The sequence below is a fragment of the Sitophilus oryzae genome, unplaced genomic scaffold, assembly GCF_002938485.1.
Source record: "Sitophilus oryzae breed Bouriz unplaced genomic scaffold, Soryzae_2.0 scaffold_1716_pilon_pilon, whole genome shotgun sequence".
Taxonomy (NCBI): Eukaryota; Metazoa; Arthropoda; class Insecta; order Coleoptera; family Curculionidae; genus Sitophilus; species Sitophilus oryzae.
In genome coordinates, this window is record NW_022146409.1 from 1,965,536 (window position 1) to 1,990,122 (window position 24,587).

At 33.1% G+C, this 24,587-nt stretch overlaps 1 protein-coding gene across 2 annotated transcripts in view; it reads right to left on the reverse strand.

Moving 5' to 3' along the window:
- The window catches only part of LOC115881319 (A disintegrin and metalloproteinase with thrombospondin motifs 18-like), a 76,691-nt gene that overhangs the window by 39,208 nt on the left and 12,896 nt on the right, over positions 1-24,587 (reverse strand). Inside the window, exons 4-9 of one of the 2 annotated variants that reach the window (XM_030898754.1) lie at positions 22,820-23,151; positions 19,985-20,112; positions 14,935-15,143; positions 11,478-11,606; positions 10,437-10,589; positions 696-812 (exon numbers count right to left, since the gene is read on the reverse strand). In XM_030898754.1, coding sequence (XP_030754614.1) covers positions 696-812; positions 10,437-10,589; positions 11,478-11,606; positions 14,935-15,143; positions 19,985-20,112; positions 22,820-23,151 — 1,068 coding nt within the window. The remainder of the gene's footprint in view (positions 1-695; positions 813-10,436; positions 10,590-11,477; positions 11,607-14,934; positions 15,144-19,984; positions 20,113-22,819; positions 23,152-24,587) is intronic. The other variant, XM_030898755.1, reaches the window with a different exon arrangement.

Consider the following 24,587-nt stretch of genomic DNA (forward strand, 5'->3'; position numbering starts at 1 on the left):
CGATGAATATAATCAGATTAAATAATTTAAAAAACCAGAGTCGGACTTGAAATTATTTTAAATAATAATTAAATAGTTTTGTTATTGTTAAGGTACCTAAAACAAAGAAAAGTATCAAGTGTGACATATCATTGTACTCAGGAGATCGAGTTCTTTCAAAAATTCAAATAAAAAATCCAGGTCCGTATTTAAAAAAATTAAGTTGGCCTCTGAATCTCACAAATTATCAGCTAATTTGAAAATCTAAAAACACTCAGATAGCCCTAATAAAGTAACCGTGAGAATGTGCAATTAGTTTTTCGATTTTCTAAAAAGTAACGCCAGGAGAAAATAAAATTGATTTTCAAAAAAATCCGTTTTTTCCGAAAAACTCAGCAATCCTTAAAATTTTTAAAACTTTTTTGATGGCATCTTGGTGAACATCCTAAAGCGCAACTTTGTACCAATTTTACCATCTTCGTATCTCTTACGGTTTCCGAGATACCAATGCTCGTACATCAAATTTGCAGCACCCTGTATATTTCTTATGTTCCAGAATCCTTCTGAATCCAGTTGTTTGTCAGAGGCGGAGATAACTAATCTAATTATTCGCCAGTTTACTCTGTGTGAATTCTCAAAACGTCTCCTTCTCGTTTTCCTTCAACACGTCCGTCTGAGAACGGCCGAATCGTCTTAACAAGCGTGTGGAAACTTACCCGTCCCCAAATTCCATCCGACACTGTTCGTCCATGCTGAAAATGGTCTGCAGCGTGGCGTTTAATAATATTTCGCCCTGGGTAGAGGACGGCGGATTCGTCAAACAATCCCAGTTACTGAAACATAAAAAGTTTAAACTAATTTTGATATTTCACCAAACACAAAAGTCATCTAAAGGAAATAAGATGAGGCGATATTAATTTTGTTTTATTTTCCTGCTCTGTGACTATACACAGCAGCATTTTCAGATTACATATATAAAAAGTAATCTCTTTCAGATAGCGTTCTTTCTCGATTAATTTTGTAAAACTTGGAAAATAAGTTGGTTATAATAATGGTTTTATAATTCGGAAACTCTCTATTTATTTATCTAGTAATTCTAAAACACTCTATTTGAAAGTCGATTAGAGAAAATAGTATGATTCATTGGCAAGTAATATAAATATTTACGATCCGGTAAAATTGTGATGTAAGAGGAGGCTTAGCTTGCCGGAGGCGAGTCAGTAGCTGTGTTGTGTTGTGTTTTGTCATAGAGCTGATATTTGGGGGTTGAAAGTCTTTTGACTATAAACGTTGCATGTACTGTAAGGCAACGGGTCGTTTGACCAGAAGAAAACCTCTTGTGACGTCTTGCCTTCGGGGTTGGTCTTGAGAGTTTGAGGTCTCCCTTGTCTTCTCGATTAACGATGCGGCGTTGGGGTAGTGAACTACCCCAATTAGCTTATTCGATTGGGATGCGAATCTGTTTAGCGGTAGAATTGCGTCCGGGGGAGCCCCTATACTATTTCAGGTGACACTAGCTAGTTGTTGAAGATGATTAACCAATATATAACCGAATGATATTTGAATTAGATGGAAAATATGGAATGGGATATATTGAATAGAATATATCAGTAGCTAGGGGGCGGAGTACCCCCGGGTGAGTCTTGCTATTTAACTATCAATTTTATCCAGATCAGTAAATGTTTGTTTTGTTATTTTCATGTACAATGAGAGAGTGCTTGCCAATGACCAACTAAATGGATATTTGAGGTGAATTTGCATTGTGAGACCCGGTTGAGTAAGCCCCAAAAATAGCGAATTTACAATTTTGAACCTAAAATCATATGGTGTTTTTCAATCCACGTACTTTTTTTTGGTGTTCTTTAAGTTTAATAACCATTAGACTCTTTATTTCTTCAATACAGGAAGCACACGGAACTTGATATGTAAAGTTTTTGTTTGATCTGGATCTCGAAATTTTGTAAGGGACTTCTCAGAGTGTATAACATACTGAAATGGACCTTGATATTGTAACTTAACTTCCACAATTGGGGTTTAGCTCTCCATACCCTTCTGCTATGTAAGTGACGCTATGTAGTCTTACCATCCATTTGACTAAAATTATATTTGACATTATTTTTTTCACATGAATATTATATTATACCAACTCGGCCTTAATTTTGGTTCTTGTCATTATAGTATCGTAAAAGAAATTCTCTTTTATATCCTATTAGTCAACCAAACAACAGGACGACAATTAGACAATGTATTAGATATTATTTAAAACAGCAACTGACTAAACTAATTAAACATATCTTTTTCTACCAAAGAATATCCGACGAATGGCAAACAAGTACTACTATCCTTATGCTTAAGAAGAAGGATAAAGAAAGGCTAGAAAACTTTAGAGGCATAAATCTTCTCAGCACAACATTAAAACTAACAACAAAAATAATAACAAACAAATTAAACAACATTATATCTGTATCAGATGAGCAACAAGGATTTAGAACGGGTAGATCATGCCCTGATGCGATCTTTGTTATAAGACAGATTGCAGAGAAATTGATTGAGTACAACAAACCAGCTTACGTGTGTTTCATAGATCTGCAGAAAGCATTTGATCGGGTTCAGTTAGAAGATATTGTACATTTACTTTATGACAGACAAATACCCCATAACTTAATTAAAGTCATAAAAAAATATACAGTGCTAACAAAATCCAGGCTAATATCCACGGGATCTTACTGAACCAATACCTGTAGAGAAAGGCATACGACAAGGCGATTCATTAAGCCCACTTCATTTTAATATAATCATGGACGAAATAATCAAACAAGTACGCCGTTTAAATGGATACAAAATGGGAGACTGCAATATGACAATTCTATGTTATGCCGACGACGCTGTGTTATTCGCAGAAAATGAGGATGACCTCCAAAGACTAGTATTTCGCTTCAATCTAGTAGCAAAATAGCTTATAACATGATAATTTCTGCATCCAAAACAAAGAGCCTGACAACATCAAAAATACCTATCAGAAGCAAGATTGTCGTGAATAACGCAATAATACAGCTAGAAATGAAATTTAAATATTTCGGTATAGAGTTATCCGGTTATGGCGAAATCGAAACAGAGGTAAAACAACAAACAACAAAAGCAATGAGAGTGGCTGGATGTCTGAACGACACCATATGGAAAAATAAATACATAGGTATCGAGGTCAAGTCAAGAATATACAAGGCTATCGTCAGACCCATAATGACCTACACAGCAGAAACCAGACTGGATATAGCAAAAAAAAAGATAGACAAAAAGGCAAACATGCAAGGTGAATAGCATTAATGAATGGGTATTTAGCAGAAGACGCGAATGGAATAAACATATAAGCCGAATGGACGAGGGAAGAACAGTAAGGTCAGCTCGAGGCAAATCACCACTGGGAAGAAGAAGTACGGGAAGGCCAAGAAAAAGATGGTGTGATAACCTTACCATCGATTGAAACTGTGTAGCAGAAAGAAAAAGACTTAGAGGAAGAGATGAAAAAGAGACAAAACTATAAAGGGAAATGATTTATCACTGTCTTGAATCTCTGTTTAATAGTCATTCAGTGTTTTTATTGTTTTCTGTTTTCCTATTTTTATGTGTAAAGTTGCCTTTAGTTATTGTACGTGTGGGACGACCTTAAGAGTCTGTCTGTCAAAAAATAAGATGAAAGAAGATGGCGGAACAATAAAGTTGTCATTAGTACGTCCGCTGTTTTAATACAAGTTTTTAATTGCAATAGTAATACCTCTGAGTAATACTATCAACAAAGAAAAAGTTCAATCTCCAACATATTGGTCCTTCGAGCCTGATAGCTGGGTGAAATCTTCAATTATTTCAAAGATTCAAAGAAAATCCATACTTTTCCGATCAATTTCTATCGTTCAAGGTCGAAGCCGGACGAGTCCATGTGCGCAAGACGATCTGGAATAGGGGAGTTTCGTAGTAAAAACGCAACTGGTCCAACTACATCGAAAAAGGGGAGGACACATCGACGAAAGCAGAGAAAGATACGTTTTGAGATTGCGCCTGGGATTGGTAAAACTACGACGCAAATTGCCGGTGAGTCCGTTCCTATTTACCTTTATTATTCTTTTCTTTCAACGGGAAGATAGGTTTGCTCCAAATTCTTATTAATAGGTTTTAATATCAAAATGCAAAAGGAGGAGACAAATAATGTTGGAAAGAGGAACTTTTGAGAAAAATTATTTTAGTTTATTAGTTGCGTGCAAGGAATTCTTAAGCATCTTTGACAAGGGAATTCCAAATTCTCATAGCGAATCGAGTAATTCAAGTAACTTTGATGTAGGCTCAAGTAACAATAATAAAAATGATTTCAATGTAAAACTACCAGAAATAAAATTACTGAAATTTACAGGTTGTTACAATAATTGGTTAGAATTTCGAGATACATTCGATTCACTTATCAATGAAAATTCAAGTATAACAAACATTCAAAAATTTCATTACCTGAGGGCAGCATTGGAAGGCGGTGCCATGCAAGTTATTCGTTCTATAGAATTTTTGGCTGATAATTACCAGATAGCGTGGAATGCTTTACTTCAAAGGTATAATAACAACAGCGTTCTGGTAAACAATCATGTCAAAGCTATATTCGAAATGCCCACATTATCTAAAGAGTCAGCAAGTGACTTAAGAAAAATGTTAGATAGTCTCTCTAAGCATTTGTGCTCATTAAAAAACTTAAATCAACCGGTAGAGTACTGGGACATACTTCTTGTTTTTGTATTAAGTCATAAGTTAGACAAATCAACACTTCGAGCATGGGAGCAAGTTAAAGCAGCGACAACTCAGGGCAATTCGGATGCGGTGACATTAAAAACCTTCAGAGATTTTTTACGTTCAAGAGCCGATTTCTTAGAAACAGTTTTAATGACCAAAGAGGTCAAGATACAATCTCATTCATACCAAATTTCAACAAAGTTCAAAACTGAATGCATTTTTTGCAAGGGTTCAAATCATTATATACAAAATTGCAATAATTTTTTAAAGCTTTCAACTCAAGATCGTCTTAATCAGCTTAAGAATCGAAAATTATGCTTAAATTGTTTACGCGGTTTTCATACGATCAACAATTGCCTAGCAGGACATTGCAAAAAATGTACTCAAAAGCATAATACAATTCTTCATAACGACTTTCAAGTAAATTCAAGACCAGAGCGTCCAACAACTTCATCAAATAACGCATTTTCTGCAACTTCAAGCATTGCTTAGGATAATATTCTATTATCTACAGCACTAGTTCAAATTAAAAATTCAAAGGGACATTTTCAAACGTGCAGAGTTTTATTAGATTCTGGGTCCCAATCCAATTTTATTACAGAAGATACATGTAAGAGATTAGGTCTAAAGACATTTCCAGTAAGTATTTCTGTTTCGGGTATCGTTCAAACTCCTTTTCAAATCAAACAGCGATGCAATATTACTGTAGTGTCCATGCATAACTCATTCAAAGCTGATATTTCATGTTCACTTCTACCTACAATTAATAAAGGTTTACCATTCCAGTCATTCGACATTTCAAATTTAAATATTCCTTCAAATTTGAGGTTAGCTGATCCTTGTTTATCGATTTCTTCAAAGATTGATATTCTAATTGGTGCTGAATGGTTTTACAATTTATTATGCATTGGTCAGTTCCGCTTAGGAGCTAATTTACCTTCGTTACAAAAAACTGTTCTAGGATGGGTAGTCTCTGGAAAATTATACAATGATGTGCAATTTTAGTACAAGTTCAAACGACGAAATCTATTCTATATTGAAAAGGTTCTGGGAAGTCGAGGAAACTGTTCCACCTGGTTCAAATGTGAAATTCTCCTCAGATGAACAGCTTTGCGAGGACATATTTTCTAAAACAACCGAGCGAAAAGACGACGGTAGATTTATTGTTCATATTCCCTTAAAACGCGATCCTATTATTCTAGGTGATTCTCGTGAAATTGCTACCAAAAGATTCTATTCTTTGGAGAAGAAGTTGAATCGTGAACCAAAGTTAAAGGAAGAATATGCAGCATTTATGAACGAATATATTCAACTTGGTCAAATGCGAGAAATATCTAAAATAGACGAACATTCTAATTCTGGTTTTCTGTCACATTCATTTTCCATTTTATTAAGATTCTGACAAGGACCTATTGTCATCTGTGCGGATATTGTTAAAATGTATCGGCAGATAGAGATTCATAGATCACAAAAACATCTCCAAAATATTCTATGGCGTTTCGATTCTTCAGAGGAATTAAAAACTTTCGAATTACAAACAGTAACTTACGGTACTGCATCGGCTCCTTGGTTAGCTACCAGATGTTTAAAGCAATTGGCCATAGATTATTCCAAAATATTCCCACAATCATCTCAATTTCTGGCATCCAGTTTCTATATGGACGATTTGTTGATAAGTTGCAATTCAGAAAGTGAGGCTTTAATAATATGTGACGAAATTTCAAAAATACTCTCTTCAGGCTGTTTTCAGCTTCAAAAATGGGCAACTAATAGTACCAAAATTCTTCAGCACATTCAAAATCCTTCTACTATTCTTAAAATTGGCAAGGATCAACGAACCAAGATTCTAGGTTTCTATTGGTCTTATGAAGACGATCAGCTAATGTACACTATTGCTGATTTTGTCAGTTTAAATAAGTTTACCAAGCGTACTATAATGTCTGATGTAGTTCAGATTTTTGGATCCCTTGGGACTCTTGGGCCCATGTATCATTTTAGGAAAAATTCTTCTACTATCATTTTGGTCCTTAAAGCTTGACTGGGATGAGTCTCTTCTGGCTACTATAGACAATCAATGGCGGCAATTACGGCAAGAGCTACCAGTACTGAACATTTTAAAAATACCCAGATTTGTTTCAAATACGTCAATCGTTAAGTTGGAGTTACACCGGTTTGCCGATGCCTCTTTACAAGCATATGGCGCATGTCTATAGTAGTATAGACATTCGTAGTATATCTTCCAGCGGAGAGATTCAGGTAAAGCTTTTGACAGCTAAAAGCAGGGTTAGTCCTCTAAAATCGTTAACAATTCCAAGATTAGAACTGTGCGGTGCTCTCTTGTTAGCACAGCTAGTTGATCGAGTGAAAAATGCAATGACTTTTACTTTTGATGATATATTTCTTTGGTGCGATTCCACTGTCTCTCCTGCCTGGATTCGTACTTCTCCAAGTACTTTGCAAGTTTTTGTTCAAAACAGAGTCGCTCAAATACAAAGGTTAACACAACCTAACCAATGGCATCATGTTCGAACCGCCGACAATCCTGCAGACTTTCTTTCCCGAGGTATTTTGCCTAGGGCTCTTTTGGATTGTACTGTGTGGTGAAATGGCCCACAATGGCTTAGTCAACCTAAAGATCAATGGCCCTATTCTGCAGCTACTTTTGAAGGAGAACTCGCAGAAGTTAAGAAACAAAAAATAATTCTCGCAGCTTTTCAAACTTCAAATTGGATTAATATTAATAAATTTTCAAACTTAATGAAACTTCAACGGGTTTATTGTTTTAGATCCATATACAATTGTCGAAATCCCACTGACAAGCAATTTAAACCTTTCAAGGCAAAGGATTTATCTGATACTCTTTGATACCTTATTACGATTTCTCAAAAGGATGATTTTGCCGAAGAGATTCAAACGTTGCAAAGGAGTCATGCGTTGCCAAGGCAATCTAAGCTACTTTCTCTAAATCCTTTTCTAGACGCTTAGAGTATTTTACGTGTTGGTGGACGTCTTAGTCAATCAAATTTTAGTTTTGATATCAAACATCCAATCCTTCTTTCGTCCAAGCACCATCTTACAAAATTACTTTTTAGACACGAGCATCTAAGGTTATTCCATGCTGGACAACAACAACTGCTTTATTCAATTCGTCAACGTTATTGGCCACTGGCTGGTCGCAATTTGGCTAAAAGAACTGTTTATTCCTGCATAAAATGCTACCGCTGCAAACCACTGCAACCGTCTCCAATCATGGATAATCTTCCAAAAGCGCGTGTTACTCCTGCTCCACCCTTTTATAATACTGGCATAGACTACGCTGGTCCAGTATATTTGAGTTCAAAAAAGGGAAGAGGAGCCAAGGTTTCTAAAGCGTATACTGTGAAACGGAGTTTTGCTAAGTTTTGTGTATTGCCGACTGAGGTTGAAAGCTGACTCTTTCAAGGCCGGGGGCATGTTTAATAGTCATTCAGTGTTTTTATTGTTTTCTGTTTTCCTATTTTTATGTGTAAAGTTGCTTTAGTTATTGTACGTGAGGGACGACCTTAAGAGTCTGTCTGTCAAAAAAAAAGATGAATGATTATTTTTTGCAGTCGTCAATGATTCTTTTTTGCAGCATAGTGGAATAGAGACGTCGTCAAACTTGGAATTAATACATTTTTATAAAAACCACACAGTTAAAAATTTCAATGCACTTTTTGAGTTTAGTTTGGTGGACGAAGACATTATATATAAGTATTTACTGGATATTAAATCGGAAGCAATTGGCATTGACGACGTGTCCATAAAAATGATTTTGCTTTGTTGTCCGTATATATTGCCTATAATAACAAATATTATCAATAGCTGTCTTTTATCTAACACATTTCCAGATGAATGGAAAATAAGTAAAGTTCTACCAATGCCAAAGAAGTCACATCCCTTAGAGCTTAGCGATTTGCGTCCGATAAGCATTTTACCAACGCTTTCTAAGTGCTTGGAAAAGATAATGAATGCTCAAATTAAAGTATATCTAGATAGAAATGTTTTACTTCCGAAGAGGCAATCTGGTTTCAGACAGGGATATAGTTGCACAACTTCTTTACTTGATGTTGTGTGGATGATGTTCTTAGAATGACAGATATTGGAAAAACAACAGTCTTAGTTTTACTGGATTATACAAAGGCATTTGACACCATTTCTCATAAACTACTTTTGGCAATATTATCCTATACAGGTTTTTCCGCGGACGCGGTTGCAATGATTCATAGCTATTTGTCTAATAGATATCAAATTGTTCATACGGAAAACAGGCAATCTACTAAAAATAAAATTCTGAGAGGTGTGCCTCAAGGAACCATATTGGGCCCATTACTTTTTAATATTTATGCAGCACAAGTTTCTACGGAAGTGGTTACATCTAAAACATACTTTTACGCAGACGACACACAGTTAAGTTATTCATTCTATCCCAATGACATAGATAATGCTAATAAACTCTTAAATAGTGATATAGATAAATTGGTTAAAGCTTCCAGTAAACATGACTTAATTATTAATCCTAATAAATCTTCAGTGTTAATTTTTGGTTATAAACGCCAAGAAGTACAAAGTAAATTAAAGATAATGGTTGACAATAAAGAATTAAGTGCTGTGTCATGTTTTAAGAATCTGGGAGTTGAACTGGATGTGGATCTTAGATTTAAAAAACATACTGCAAAGCTACTTCAGAGAGCATATTGTAACCTTAAGATGCTTTATCCCCTTCGTAAAATACTTGATATACCAACTAAAATAAAAATTACCGATACATTAGTTCTTAGTCATTTTAATTATTGTGATGTATTGTATGGGCCTTGTTCAGACGTTAGAGATACCGCCAGAATAGAAAAAGTTCAGAAATTTTGTTTGCGTTATATATATGGTATTCGGAAATATGATAGAATATCTCATAAACTTAAGGAGGCAAAATGGATGAACATGGCAACTAGGCGTAGACTGCACTCTCTGACTCTGTTCCATTCAATTATAATAAATAAAAGTCCACCTTACCTTTATGAAAAAATACAGTTTCGTACTGATATTCACAATTTGAATTTAAGGCACAGGGGTCTCATTTCACCCACTCCGCACCGATCTGCATTGTTTGAACGATCTTTTACATTTAATATTTATAGTATGTACAACAATTTAGATGTTAAGTGTAAGAACTCCTCTTTGGGTGAATTTAAGATAAAAGCAAGAAAAATACTTTCTGAATATTGATTAGGTTGCATGTTGCGTGTAGGTGCTGTTTTCTATCTGATTTTTGTGGGAAATTTTAGATTGCCTTTAGTTGTTTTGTTTTTATTATATTTAAATTATTATTTTTTATATTACTTTTTTTTTAACTTTGGGGCTGGAACTTGATCAGCAACTGTTGTTTTTCCAGCCTTTTTGTAGTTTGTAAGATTATATTGTTGTTTTTTGTATGATAATGTTTTTTAAACTCATCTGTATAAATTTGTTGCATTGTATATATACAAACTTCAATAAATATATTATTATTATTATTATTATTATTAAAGAAGATGGCGGAACAATAAAGTTGTCAGTAATACGTCCGTTGTTTTAATACAAGTTTTTAATTGCAATAGTAATACCTCTGAGTAATACTATCAACATAGAAAAAGTTCAATCTCCAACAATCTCCAATATTCAAAAATTTCACTTACCTGACTTTTTCTTGAAATTCCTTCTTGGAGCACCCGGACCAAGAAAATTTGCTAAAAGTAGCTGCAACCATGGGTGCCATTACGCTACCTTCCAAAGCGTCTTCATCGCAAGTGTTGCCCGCTTTTTTATCACCATCATGGGTCAACCCCAATCTAAAGAAATAACAATCAATCAGTTACCTCATATTTATATGAATATTAATTAAATATTTATTGTTTGGAAAAAGCTGCATATTTTTACTACAGTTTTGTTTATAAAGCATGCTGGCATGATAGCACATATTTACTTCAGAAATATTTCTGTAACACCGTGACATTCAAATATACTTTTAAACTAACATTATATTTTTCATATTTGCCTTTCTTGGTTCAATTTTTCCACTATTTTCCGTTTAATTTTTTGTTTTGTTTATCACATACGAGTAAGTCAGGATTGACTGATGTATTCGATTAGTTTTGGTTGCTTCCTCTTTCACCGGAAATGACTACAACTTTTGATTTTTAAATGGTACCCTAGGTATATTTTTATTCAAACGTCCCTGTTGAATATGTCGACACTTTTTTAGCTTTAAAATATGTCGCATTTATAGTAACTTCTACCCTCAAAATTTCATTCGAAACGCTAAAAGTACTTGGAAGAAAATTATAGTAAATCGAAAAAATATTAAAACTTTAACACCCTGTAGCTACGAAAAAAAAATCAGAATCGGACCTATGTTGATATGAAAAATAAATCTTAATTTTACGTGAGGAATCTCCCTACGAGAGGTGGCACATGTTTTTTGAAACACCCTGTATATTTGCGAGCGTGTGGTATTTGAATCACCTTGTTCCCGTATTATTTTATAAACAAACTTGGAGTAAAAATATCAAGTAGAAAACATGATATGTTGCATTTTTCAGAACACACTTTAACAGTTTTTTTTATTAAACTTATCCAGCTTGGTAAAGTTTTAAAGGTAAAAAAACAAATTTCACGGAAATTTTTCCTTTAAAACAATAATTTTCCGGGGCTTTCCGAAGTTCCTCGCAAAGACTTACATGTGCGCCATCTCGTGAGCTATGATAAAAGCGCTGGTAAGTCCCTCGTCCCGGTTCAGGGAGCAGCTCCTCTTCGGATCGCAAACGCCGCCGACCGGAGCGTATCCCGAGGGACCACCGATGTCTGACCTAAAAACCAACACTTTATTCCCTTGCCGTACCTTTAAAAAGTAAGCTAGGAAGATATGGTAATACAGATACCGCCAAAAAGTTCACAAAATAAATGATTTGTTTTATTATTTATATATGGAAAAAAAAGTTTATGCAGAATCAATTTTCAGCATATCCGTTAAAAAAGAATGATTTATCTTGTCATATTTTCGACGCATCTTTTTAAAGTGGTAAAAGGCAAACATTAACATTGTACTCAAAAAAAACTATTAGGAGGAATGTTTTGGGGTAGTTCTGAGTTTCTTCTGTTTATTATTGTTACGGATTCCGTGGGTCCATTAATTTAAACTCACGATAAAATACTTAACGAATTTATTATCTCACTTTATGCACACAATAACTAACTATTTATAAAATTCCTTCACCAAATTGTCCGATTCGTAATAATTTAAAGCGCGGTATATTCAAACATCAAACTTAAAAAACTGTCCCAACTGCCGGTTACGCCGGCTTATATACTCTATTGACTGCTTCTCGAAACTTCTACAATTCTCGGAGAGCGTTGTACTTCATACTGGACAATTTCATTGTCTGATTCGCTTACTTGTCGACTTGATTAAGAGATGGCGCCTAAAAATGTATTTTACTTATCATTTCCCCCGAAGATGGATTGGGAATGATAGAGCAGTATAATGGCCAGCGAGGTTCCTGGACCTGTCGCCAAGTCATTATAGTAGTTGACGTTCCAGGGGGTCATTACTTGACGTTATTTGTAAAAGTGAAATTAATATTTTTCAACATTTACCATAAAGAAATAAATATTAATTTACTAAATTGAATTCGGAAGTATAAGAAGAAGATAATATGTTCAAAGAGTTCAATTGATAAAAAAAGAATGGGTGGTAACGTGGCAACTCTTTCGAACATGTAGAGCATTAGAAACTAGTTTATAGAAATTGATTTATTTATAATAACTACGATTAATATAATGCATATTATTAGATCGTACACTGAGAATTTCAAATTCACAATAAAAAAAAGTTAAAAACAATATCTTTAAATTGATGACCTGGATATTATTTATTTAAATCTTTCAATTGGCTAGATGTTCCTTATTCAATGTTAATTAGCGCTGATCAATATTGTGGCGATGAATAGAATCAGATTAAATAATTTAAAAAAGCAGAGTCGGACTTCAAATTATTTTAAACAATAATTAAATAGTTTTGTTGTTGTTAAGGTACCCAAAAAAAGTATAAAGTGTGGTATATCATTGTACGTAGGAGACCGAGTTCTTTCAATACCTGATATAAAAATGCTGGTCCGCATTTAAAAAATTTAAATTGGCCTCTGTATCTTACAAATTATCAGCTAATTTGGAAATCTAAAAATACTATCGGAGAGCCCTAATAAAGAGGCTATGAGAATGTGCCATTAGTTTTTTAATTTTCGAAAAAGTTGCGACAGAAAAAATAAAATTTACTTTCAAAAAAATCCGTTTTTTTTTTCAAAAAACTCAGCAATTCTTGAAATTTTAAAACTTTTTTGATACCGTCTTGGTGAACATCCCAAGGCGCAACTTTGTCCCAATTTAGCCATCTTCAAATCAAATCAAATCATTTATTGCATGTTAATAGATACAAGTATCCTTACACAAAGTCATATTTTGTAAAATGCAAAATTATAAAAGAACCACAACAATTATCAAACAGTAATTTAAAGTACACAAAAAAACAATAAATACACAATGTAAAAAACGCTATAACCCTTCACTGCTTTCTAAAAAATCAGTAACACTAAAATAAGCCATATCAAGAAGGTAGCCTTTAATTGTCGTTTTAAATTGATGTCTTGGTAAATTTCTGACATTTTGAGATAATTTATTAAAGCATGCAGGGGCATAATGAAGGCTGGAGTTCCAAGATCTTCCGAGGCGCAAATGAACAGGCCTTATATTCATTCTGTTTCTGGTTGCATAATTGTGTTGTTCATCATGCGTAGTATATAGTTCTAGGTTATTCTTCACAAATAAAAGACACTGGAGGATATAGCAACATGGAAGTGTCAGTATTCCCATTTTTTTGTAATCTTCGTATCTATTACAATTTCTGAGATACCAATATTCATACCTCGAATTTGTAGCACCCTCTATAGTAAATAACCTATAGTAAACAACTAAAAATCACTATAAAAATCAGACTGCACTGAAACATTTTGAGGTACAGATGATACATAATTTCGTCTTATAAAAATAACACATAATATTGCTTCACTGTGCAATAATACTCACTTAGAGTTATTTCAAGTGCAAGAGGTGCTATCCAACCAAACATATACTACACATATAATGAGCAAAAAGTAAATCCAAACGAGTGGAAGTAGAAAAGCACATAAAAAGCTTTCGTTCCAATGCTAACCACATTGAAGCTTGATACTGTACTACATTCTTGCAAATGCAAGAGAGGCTGTCAACGCAATTGTTAATGCAGGAGGGAAGAGGACTGTAAACAACAACATTTTAGATTTAATTGCTATACGAATGTAATATTACTGCATTAGAGGCGGATCGACATCATGATTCCCCATTTTTATAATTTTGTTTGGCATTTCAATTAATATATTTTTAAATTTGATTTTATATTTTTCGGATTTGTTGGGCTTTTCTTAGCTAATTTTATTTTATTTATTATTGATTCTACAATTGGTTTTGTTCAGAGCTAATCTATTGCCAGATGAAGTGCCAGTGGTCTATATTAATCATTGCGAGATGAAGAGCTTTTTTTATACTACAATTTCTTTATTTTTTGAGTAATTCTACTTAAAATAATGAATGGAAGTACGACTGGGGACCATGTAATTGAGGACATAGACCATAGTAGCAGAAAAATGAAGAAAAATTTCACGTCTAAAGGACACTCAACATTTTTTTTTAAATTTTTTTCAGATAATATCATCAAAACTAGATTTTTCACATGTAGGTGTACTGTTTTTATGATTTTTTATCCATTTTTCAAGTATACTAGTTTTTCGGTAAATTTCTTGCAAAAATCTTGGCAGTTTTTCTTTGTTTGCCAAAATTAGAAAAAATGGTACAAAATGCATCTAGAAAGTCTGCTCATCAGTTAGCTGTGCAGCGTACAGTAGATCTCGGTCAAAAATATTTACTTCAAAAGTAAATAGTTATTTTCTGTCAATTTTTAAATGTTGTCTTTCGAAAAGCTCTCTTCGCCCTCTGTGCAAATTTTAGATTTGACAATATATGATAATATAATAGAGATTTTAATAAATAAAAACTTTAAAATAAAACTTAAAATCCTAACCTGTGCGATACGTGTCATTTTCTTACCTTGTAAGCCACACGGCAATATCATGCCTCGGCTGATCCGGTTTCAAAGAGGCGTGGAGCTTTCTGTTCCAAATATTTACGTTCTCCAGAGATTTCTTGGCGTGGCCCGTTCTTACCACGCCGTGTTTGTTGTGCTCGTAGAGCAAAAGCCGCGATATTACCAGCTTCAAATTGGCACCTAAAGAGGGGTCTTGATAAATAGCGCTCACCTGAAAGAGAAAAGAATATACGGTATGATCTAGTTAAATGTCTTAGGTTAATTATTTTAATGGAAATTAGTGACTTGTAGTAGTGCATTGTTATTTTACTTACAATATTATATTTATGTTTTGTTAGTAACATACGTAAAAAGCTTCTTGAAAAAAATAGAACCAAACCAAACCAAACCAAATCAAATAGAAAACGTTTTTAATGTGGGACAATAATTACCTAGATTAAGGTGGACTATTTTTTATAGATGGGAATGCCCTTTAAGGTCGGGTGTGAGGATCTCCCTCCCTACTCTGCCCAGAAGGAGGGCCTACCTAGTAAAAAATCATCTTTTCTACGTAACTCTATTCTGGAACTGCCGTGAAGCATGACATCGGGATAGTAAGTGATTCTAAACTATTCTAACATTCATTTCCATATAATATACACACATATAATAATCGCAAAAAAATTTCCGATGCACGTGATCAACTTTGAGTGACAAGCGATGGGAACAGCGCTGCCAGATTGTGATGGATTTATGAGATGAATCTTAATTTAAAAGTGACAAACAATATATTTATTATATAATTTTTAAAGATTTTTACCTTTTATTTTTAATTTATTAACTAGTATTTTAGTAATTTTATTTATTACATATTGGCAAAAACTTGTGAAGACTTGAAGATTATTTTAAGCGTTATTTATTTATTTATTGCTGAACATATTACAACGCCATAAGTGGTACCTAATAACAAGTAAGAGGAACTATTAATGCAAAAACTAATAATCACAGAATTTAATAAAAACTAACGTAGAAATAACTTTGAAAGTGGTGTAATGTGCTTATCAATCTGCAAACCAAACCAAACTTACTTCTCTGACTGCAATCAAGGGTAATCAAGAACCTTTATTGTCACGTTCTCGTTCAAAATATTTTATCAGAGAAGCTACAAGCTCTTTTCTCCGACTGTTTAAATGATTAGGCATATTTCCAAGACAGGCAATATAAAAACTCGAAAATTTAGTTCCTAAAAGAACTGTTTGTGCTTAAAAGTACAATTTTTAAAAAAAGACTATGAAAATAGGCAGAAAAACGAGAATGACTGACATTAGGATATTTGTCAAATAGTAAACGACAACCTTGTGACCAACATAGCGATAATAAAATTCGGTTTAAACTAATTTTTGCAGCTTTAATCTAAATAAAATATATATTACATATTACCAACTGTGTTTTCCTCCTGTTTCGTTTGGCATATTTCTTCTGTTTCTTCCCTTATCGTTTGCCACCTAGGACAGAGAAATATTTTATGACCCGGGCTATCCACATTATTACAATAAGAGCAAACGTCGCTGTCCTTTTTGCCTTTCTTTTTAGGTAGGTGTCAAACACCCCGAGTCCGGTAATGAATTGTATATAGATCTTACAAAGTGGTCTATATTAATCGCCTTGCAGTTTACCCAGAACCTTACATCTAAAATAAAGTTTTAGACCATCCTTAATATTGCGGCCACGCATCCTACCACTGGTCCAGTATATTTTTGGCGTCAAATCTGAATTGGTTTTGTTTGCCGATTAAAAGTTGTCTCTAGATATTCTAGCGATTTCGGCCTCCTTAATGAGATAAAAGCAATTTTATTAACGTGCCTTGATCCAAGTCTAATAGCAACCTTTAAAAAATGTTAATATCATTAACTTATTACAGTTGAGGGTTGGAACCTTTGGTGTTACATAGATTTCCGCCACTAGACTCTAGTGGCGGAAATCTAACTGTTACGCTAGTGACTAGAGTAGTAGGAACAAAGAACTTGAAAGAATTGGACCGTTGTCTCTGTTCATACTATCTTTACATTTATTAATTCTGATGCTTTCACATGCATCTAATTGCCTCTAATTTGAGACTTGTTTAATTAATTTTAAATTCTTAAGATCTATACAATGTTCTTTATCAACGATATGTTCAGAAACGCAAGATTTATCCGGTCTACCATATCTTATCTGAGCTAAATGTCCTTTAAACCTAGTTAATATTGATCTTCTAGTTTGCCCAACATATTTCTGATTACAATCTTTACAAGAAATTTCATAAATACCCGACCCTTCCAGTGGAGGTGTTTTATCTTTTAGATTACCTAATAATTGTTGTAATTTATTAATAGCACTATACACAAGTTTATAATTGACATTCTTAGAAATTCCTTTTAGACCACGGGATAACTCTCTATCAAACGGTATTAATGGAAAAATATTTTGACATATCTTTCTCCACTTGAAACTTCGAATTTTCAGAAATCAAAAACGTATACCCACGTTTTCTAATTATTTTATCAACCAGTGAAGGAGAAATCCATTACACTCAGCTACATTCCTAATATAATCTCTTTCTATTTCATATCTTTCGTTGGTACTTGGAAAACTAAGTAATCTATGAACTATTAACTTGCTAATGAATCATTAACTTGCGAAAGTTTTAAATAAGTACTCATTAATTTCTCATCAAAAAATATGAAAAAAAGTTCCTATAAACATGGGTATGGAATTGCATTTTAGAGTAACAGGATGTTAAAACTTTTTACAATTGGGTTTTTTAAATTATCTTAAATGCCATTATTTCTTTATTTGAAATTGCTGTAGGTTGTAGCAAATACATAGTGATAATAGCTAATAGTAATAATATTTAATAATAAATTAAGTAAAATATATAATTTATTACTTTTAATTTTTAAATTTAGTACAGTAAGTAAATACAGACCCATTTGAGACCTAAAAGTTTTCGATAATGATTAAATTAAATATTAAGAAACTCTTTTTGAAACTTTATTGTAAGTTATTGGAGATAAAATTTTCGTATTGTCAATAGAATCGTTGGACACACCGCTGGCATTGTGCCAAAGCTTAATAAGGAAAATATTTGTTTTTAATTAAAACTGAAACCGGCAAAGTTTTATTTCTATGAAAACAGGTTTAAAATTTAACAAGGCAGTTATATGAAAAAATTTAGAAATTCTTTTTCAATCCATGCAAATAAAATTAGTTATAATCAAGCTCGGTAATATCCTTAATATAATGCTCGAAATTTGATATTGGCCAAAGAAAGAGATCATTCAAACAAAGAATATCTGAACATAAAAGATTATTTGAGTATTGTAAAAACGATTGAAGTTCGTTACATTCTTACCAACCTTTCAAAAAGTTACAAAGGTGTCATTTTTTTATTCAAATTTTTGGAAGGAAATAAAAGTATTTTTTTATTAAAATAGTTTTAACCCTTTATAGGTTGATGCTCGCTAAATCAACCATTTTAATTTAACCTACCAATCTGTCGCGTGGAAGTGTATTATCGCCCAGTATATTTGCTATGCTTATACTAAGGGCTGGCAAAGGTTAGTCTTGGGTCGAGATTTCCGTATGTAAGAAGAGTACAATGCGTTTATAATGTACTGAACAAAGAGAGGACAGTAAACACGTTGCCAAACGTATAAAATAAACCGAGAAACTGTGCACATCGCTAAGAGACGTGGAAGCACGTGGAAGGGAATATATCAGATTTGTCGCAGTTGATCGGTCGACCCAATCAATACCTCTGTCAGTACTTAAAGTTCTAGGGAAAGGTGTACGTCATGCGTTCAGCTTCACGATTTAATTACGTCTCGTGATACTTGATTTGTTTATTTATTAGCGAGTCGTATTTTTCCCTCTAGCTTGAATTTTTTTAAGTGCAAGCTAGAAGCACTTGCATTTTTGGTAAAAATAAGTGGAATTGAGTGGGTGTTCGATAGTGGTCGCGCTATTAGAAATCTGAATTCAAAAATCGATATCTCGAAATCTATTAGAAATAATAGATTGTAGTTTTTTCAACAACATTGTTAATATTTCTGCTGTATTTTCTTTGTAGACAGTATGTGAAAATCTTTATCAATAAAAAAATTACACAATTGCTGAAAATTTTTCTTATGTAAACATATTGTAAAATATCCGATCTTGAAAATAAAAAAAAGTTTCAATATCTAAAATGGTTCTTGAGTTATGGCCTGTTATGTGTTAAAAAGTTGAGTTTTTAAATTATCGCGATTACTGACGTTTTCTCGTTATAAAAAAATGACACCCTAACGATATCCTTATAATTCCATTTCAGATGCTCAGAAACATGTCCAATGATTTTATCTAGTTATCTCTTGAAAAAAAAGTATTTGAAAAATAAGCGGTTTGCGATCGTGATTTTACTTTACTTGATAGGGAAAGGCGTATCGGCAACGCCGCAACAGCACACCGTCGCGCGTCGCGTCGGTCGGTCGCATTTCTCTCACTCCGACTTAATAAGATCCCTATGCTATTTACTTCCACACATGTAAATGCCGACCCAAAAGTCAACACGATATATTTCTATATGTGTGGCATATAGGTAATAATTGTCGTCTAAGCACTTTCTATGCAAATTTTGTGTGATAAAAATTTAAAAATATAGAAACAAATGTATCTGTGATGTTTATTTCTTTTTATTTGGTGCACCAAATTTACGGCTCGAATAACGTTAAGTCGTTAACATATTCTGTATATTTTCAATCATTTTTCGACACTGTGCATTTGACAGCGGAGAGTAATATAAATCTTTGCATATTTGAAAAGTTGTAGTTGTGTAAATCAAAAAAATAAATCAATGGATTTTTTTTCCATAATAAACTATTATATGATTCACCTTTTCTTACTAATACGTCTAATAAATACAATGTGTATTGTTTTAACTATTACTACAAGTTGCTAGATTTCTGAGTCCCATCCACAAGCGTGTTTTTTACACATGCAATTAAATTAGTCAAATGCATTAGCAAACGTTCTTATACTCTACCAATCTCTTACAATGTTCATCAGCGAGAGAACGTATTGCTGCACTTTGTCTTTCCCATGGAACTGGATTAATGTATGGTCAACTGCTACGGCAATTTCCAGCCATCTAGTCGGTAAATTATTGCCATCCCATCTATGAGCTGTAAATCATGTAATAGCGTTAGGAATAAGCTGACCGCAGGCTATAATAATGCAAATGGCCGTGGTGAAGCGTTTAAAAATCGAATGTTACAATATTTGAAGGCTGTGTTTGGAACTGACACGCAAATTCTGGTGAGAATTGTTTAATTGGTTTATTTAAATATGAGTTTTTTTAATTAATGATCATATATTCATACAACGTTCACTCATATTTAATATAATTTTATAGCCTTGGTTGCTTTCTCCGCCGGTGCTGCCACTATCGAAGACTGATATCGTAAATAACTGATATATATGTTACGGTTAAGGTTCGATGTCTAGTTAATGTCGACATTACCCGGTTAATCTCGAGAATAACACACAACAAAACCACCAAAAACATAACCTAACCCAAACATTAACATGTTAATGTCGACATTAACTGGACATCGGACTTTAACCGTAACATATACAAATACACGGTGCATAATATTAAAAGTAAGTAAAAGTGTTAGAAAGGATAATTTCTGAAAATTTTAAAAATAAAAATAAAAAAGTAAATATTTTCAGAAGATAACATTTTCAGAAGGTCTATATTAAATATTAAATATGTTCAACTATGGTAGCGAGCATAGTTTTACGCACCAGCTTTGCTAGTGGGGTCATAATTGGGGCTATTTCGGCTATAACGAAAGTTTTTAAAGGTACATAATTATAATTTTAGATGTTCATAAAACTATGTTCATCACTAGTTGATTAGATTAGATTGATATTTATTTTACATAAGAACTTTGTTATTTCAAATACGACAACCTATTTTTTAAAGTAAATCGAAACAGATTCAAATGATCTTTCAAACTACATATATTAGGGTGCCCTATACCTATCTAGCTCTGATTTTGAATAAAGAGCAATTTTTCAATGAAATGGCAACAAAGAGGGCTGATGTCGTCATGGCAAGTTTCTAGTGACAGTAGCTATTTTCAAAATCGAAATTAGTTTATGGACTTTATTTATTTATAGCAAGTACTTTAATCACTAGTTGATTAAAAAAAGTATAACATTGATATTGCCCAAATTATATTTTATCCTCTCATAGTATATGTCTATTTAATTTTTTGATTATGTTACAAAGACTTTGTTTACTTACTTGTTTCGTCAAAATGCATGAATCCATTTTTGCTTTTGATCAAATCGGTGTGAGAAACTATAAGCTATAAAATGTTGTTCCGGGAGAGTTGAATAGCCGGGAAAGTTGAGTTGTTGAATGTTATTGCAACCAACAATGCCCTAATTACGCTCTCCTTTGCGCGTTAACATTCTTTCGGCAATATTCTTAACATTTGAAATTGCTACAACACAACACGACGCCTAGTTCGGATTCTTTTTCACTTATTTTTTACTACCCGAAGCAGCGTTTACACAAACCTCGTACCTGAGTGTTATATATAGTTTCGATAACTGCACTAGCAAAAAACTAAAACGCTTAAATATTATTACAAAGCCACAATTTCAATATTATTTTAATACGATCAAAATGAACTGTAACCGGGACGGCGTAAAATATATAGCGAAAATTTCTGATTTCTGCCGTATGCAGCACTGCATTAAGAATTTTCTTAAATCAAGCATCATACCATACCAGTAATAATCTCCTGCTCTCTTGAATCAATCATGAATGCGCCAGTGCAAGGAAGAAAGACAATGATTAGGAGATAAGGCCTATAGCTTTTCCTTAGCTGATTCTTTTAAAATTTGAATATAATATTTTAATGAATACCAATAAAAAATACTAATAGTGAATAACTACACTCACCGGCACGAAAAACGGACAACTTAAAATTTTGATATATTTTTTTAATGTTTTATATATTGTATTCTACTGGGCCGATTTTGATGATTTTTTTAAGAAATTTGTAGCTAAATTATTTGGCTTTTTAGTGTCTCTTTCTAAATTAAAAATGAAGTTTTCTTCTCTCAATTATACGGGGGAAAACAAAATGTTAGTATTTTGGTGAAAGTTTGAATCACCCTGTGGAGTAAGTTAGCAATGCAAGGAATTTAAAAATCATATTATCATCTAGCTATATCTTTTTTCGGTAGTTTGTTTTTGATTCATCTCAATAGCTTTATTTTTATTGGGGATATTCGCTTTTAAACAAGACAGTAACGATCTACACCAATTTTAGCATTGATTTTGGATCATCAACACAGTTATAAAATAGTGTTTACTGTTTTTATAATGTTACGTCCTAGAAATTAAACATAATTTATTTAATGCGTTTCTTTTAAATAACTATCTTTAAAACCCCCCTACATTTAATCGAAATTTTTATAATTATACATGGTGATCCACATTATATTCGGGAAACTTCGGCAGCATATTCCACAGATAAAAATAAGTAAAAAAGTTCGTATAAATGTTTCTTCTAAACTGTTTTGTTTTGAAGATACAGGGTGTAGAGGTGTCATTTTTATTTGGATTTTTTTCCAAATTTTCTGATTTTATAAAAATGTACCTAAAAATGATACGTGTTAATTTTTAATTTAAAATCGCGCCAAAAGACCGAACAATTTACGTAATATATAATATATTAATTTTATTGGCTTACTTTAGCGTCATTCTTATTCAACAAGCTCCGACTTTTTCGTACGCAAAGATCGAACTTTCTATCACCCTTAATTTACATCCCAATATCGCCCTTTCCTTCTATTAAACCCACTTACTGTGAACAGACAAAGCCGACCAGGCACTGTCATAAAAATATCCGTTTTCTTCATCGTATCTCCTATCCACTCCCTCAGCACTCGGCCCCTTCCGCAAATACTCCAACGGAATCTCGCTTTCGTCATTTTCGGGAAGAGTTTTATTTAGGCTGGTGACGTCAGAGGCGGGAAGCGGTCCGTCCTGATGATGTTGATAGCGGCGGAGTTCGAAATCGGTGTCTGGGTCGTCGCCTGGGATGTCGAACGTGTCGCCTGTGAGGTTGAAAAGCCAATCTGGGTTGGATGGGGGTACTGAGCGGGTTGATCTTGTATGGGAAGGTTGGATCTCTTTTCTGTAAAGAATAAAATAGTACAGTATGATCGAAAAAGCGGCTTTAAAGACGGCTGGGAATGACAATCAATAATTTTGGCGAGGTCAATATGTAGACGTCATTTACTAAAAATTAATATAGAACAGCGTCTACACTATGCGAAAACAACAACGTTTGACCTATTGTGCTATTTAACAGCCCCTACACTATCCCCGAAATGTTTACGAAGTATTTCCAGAAATATTTCGTAAAACATTTCGCAAAACATTTCTGAAAATAATACGATAAATATAAGCTCATGTTATAAAAATTAGTTCCCACGTTTCCTGAAATTGATCGAGACCTGCCGTGATTGGTTGTCTGTTTTTTATTGTTAACCCAGATTTTCTTCAGATTCCACCCTATACTTATAGGGACTTTTTTTACTATTTTTAGGAGTACTATCACCCCACGACACATTTTTTACACCATTTCAATGACACCCTGTATATATCGTGCTATTTTTTGAAATAGAACGAGGCAATCAAGATCAAACGTTGTGGTCGCTTCAGGAAAATAAGTAAACATGGAAAAACTGATATGAAAACAATTACCGATAGTAAATTAAATTGGCCATTCCTCGAAGGTTACACAAGAATATTTAGTTTTAATCAATGTTTAATATTATTAATTACAATATAGTAAAAAACAAATAAAACAGTGACTAACTAGCGGTCTACCATTTATGGGCTTATAATCTACGGTATTGCGTTTCATGAACAAAATATACACAAAATTATTTAAAAAATCGTCTAATTATTTATTATTTCTGGTTATGGCAAAGTAACATTTATACTGTAGTCTGTAGCAAAGTGTAGTTTACGAATTTGGTTTTGTTTTTCTAGTTTTAATTGTCTAAATTCCTGCATAATAAATACTAGTTGAATTGATTTATATCAAACCATCCTGGGTGCTAATGAAACTATCGTTTGCAGATTTTCTAAGAACAATTTCTGAGAAAATTTTCTTAGAACAATAAAAGAACATTGCTTTTAAATAATGTGCGTGAACCATACTTTTGTTGACAATAATTTTCACAAGCGGATATTTTGATAATGTTACCAGTATTACTCATCAAGCAATACTACTGTTATATTAATCAATTAAGGCCGTAAACAAACATATCATATACAATTTTATATGCTAATTCATTTTAATAAAAATAAATCATAAAAATATTGTAATTATATTCCTGCAGTTTAAGTGAAAAGTTTGTTCATAAAAATCTACTATATATAATAAACGCGTGTTCAATACACGAGATGTAATTAACGAAATATAATCGTAACAATAGCTATTTTAGAAAGGTCTAGATTTACTTATTTCACTGAGATTTATGAAAAAAAATCCTTTGTCTCCGGTACAGATACCGCCACGTTTTGAAAATACTCAAAACTAAACAAAATTGAACGAGTCAA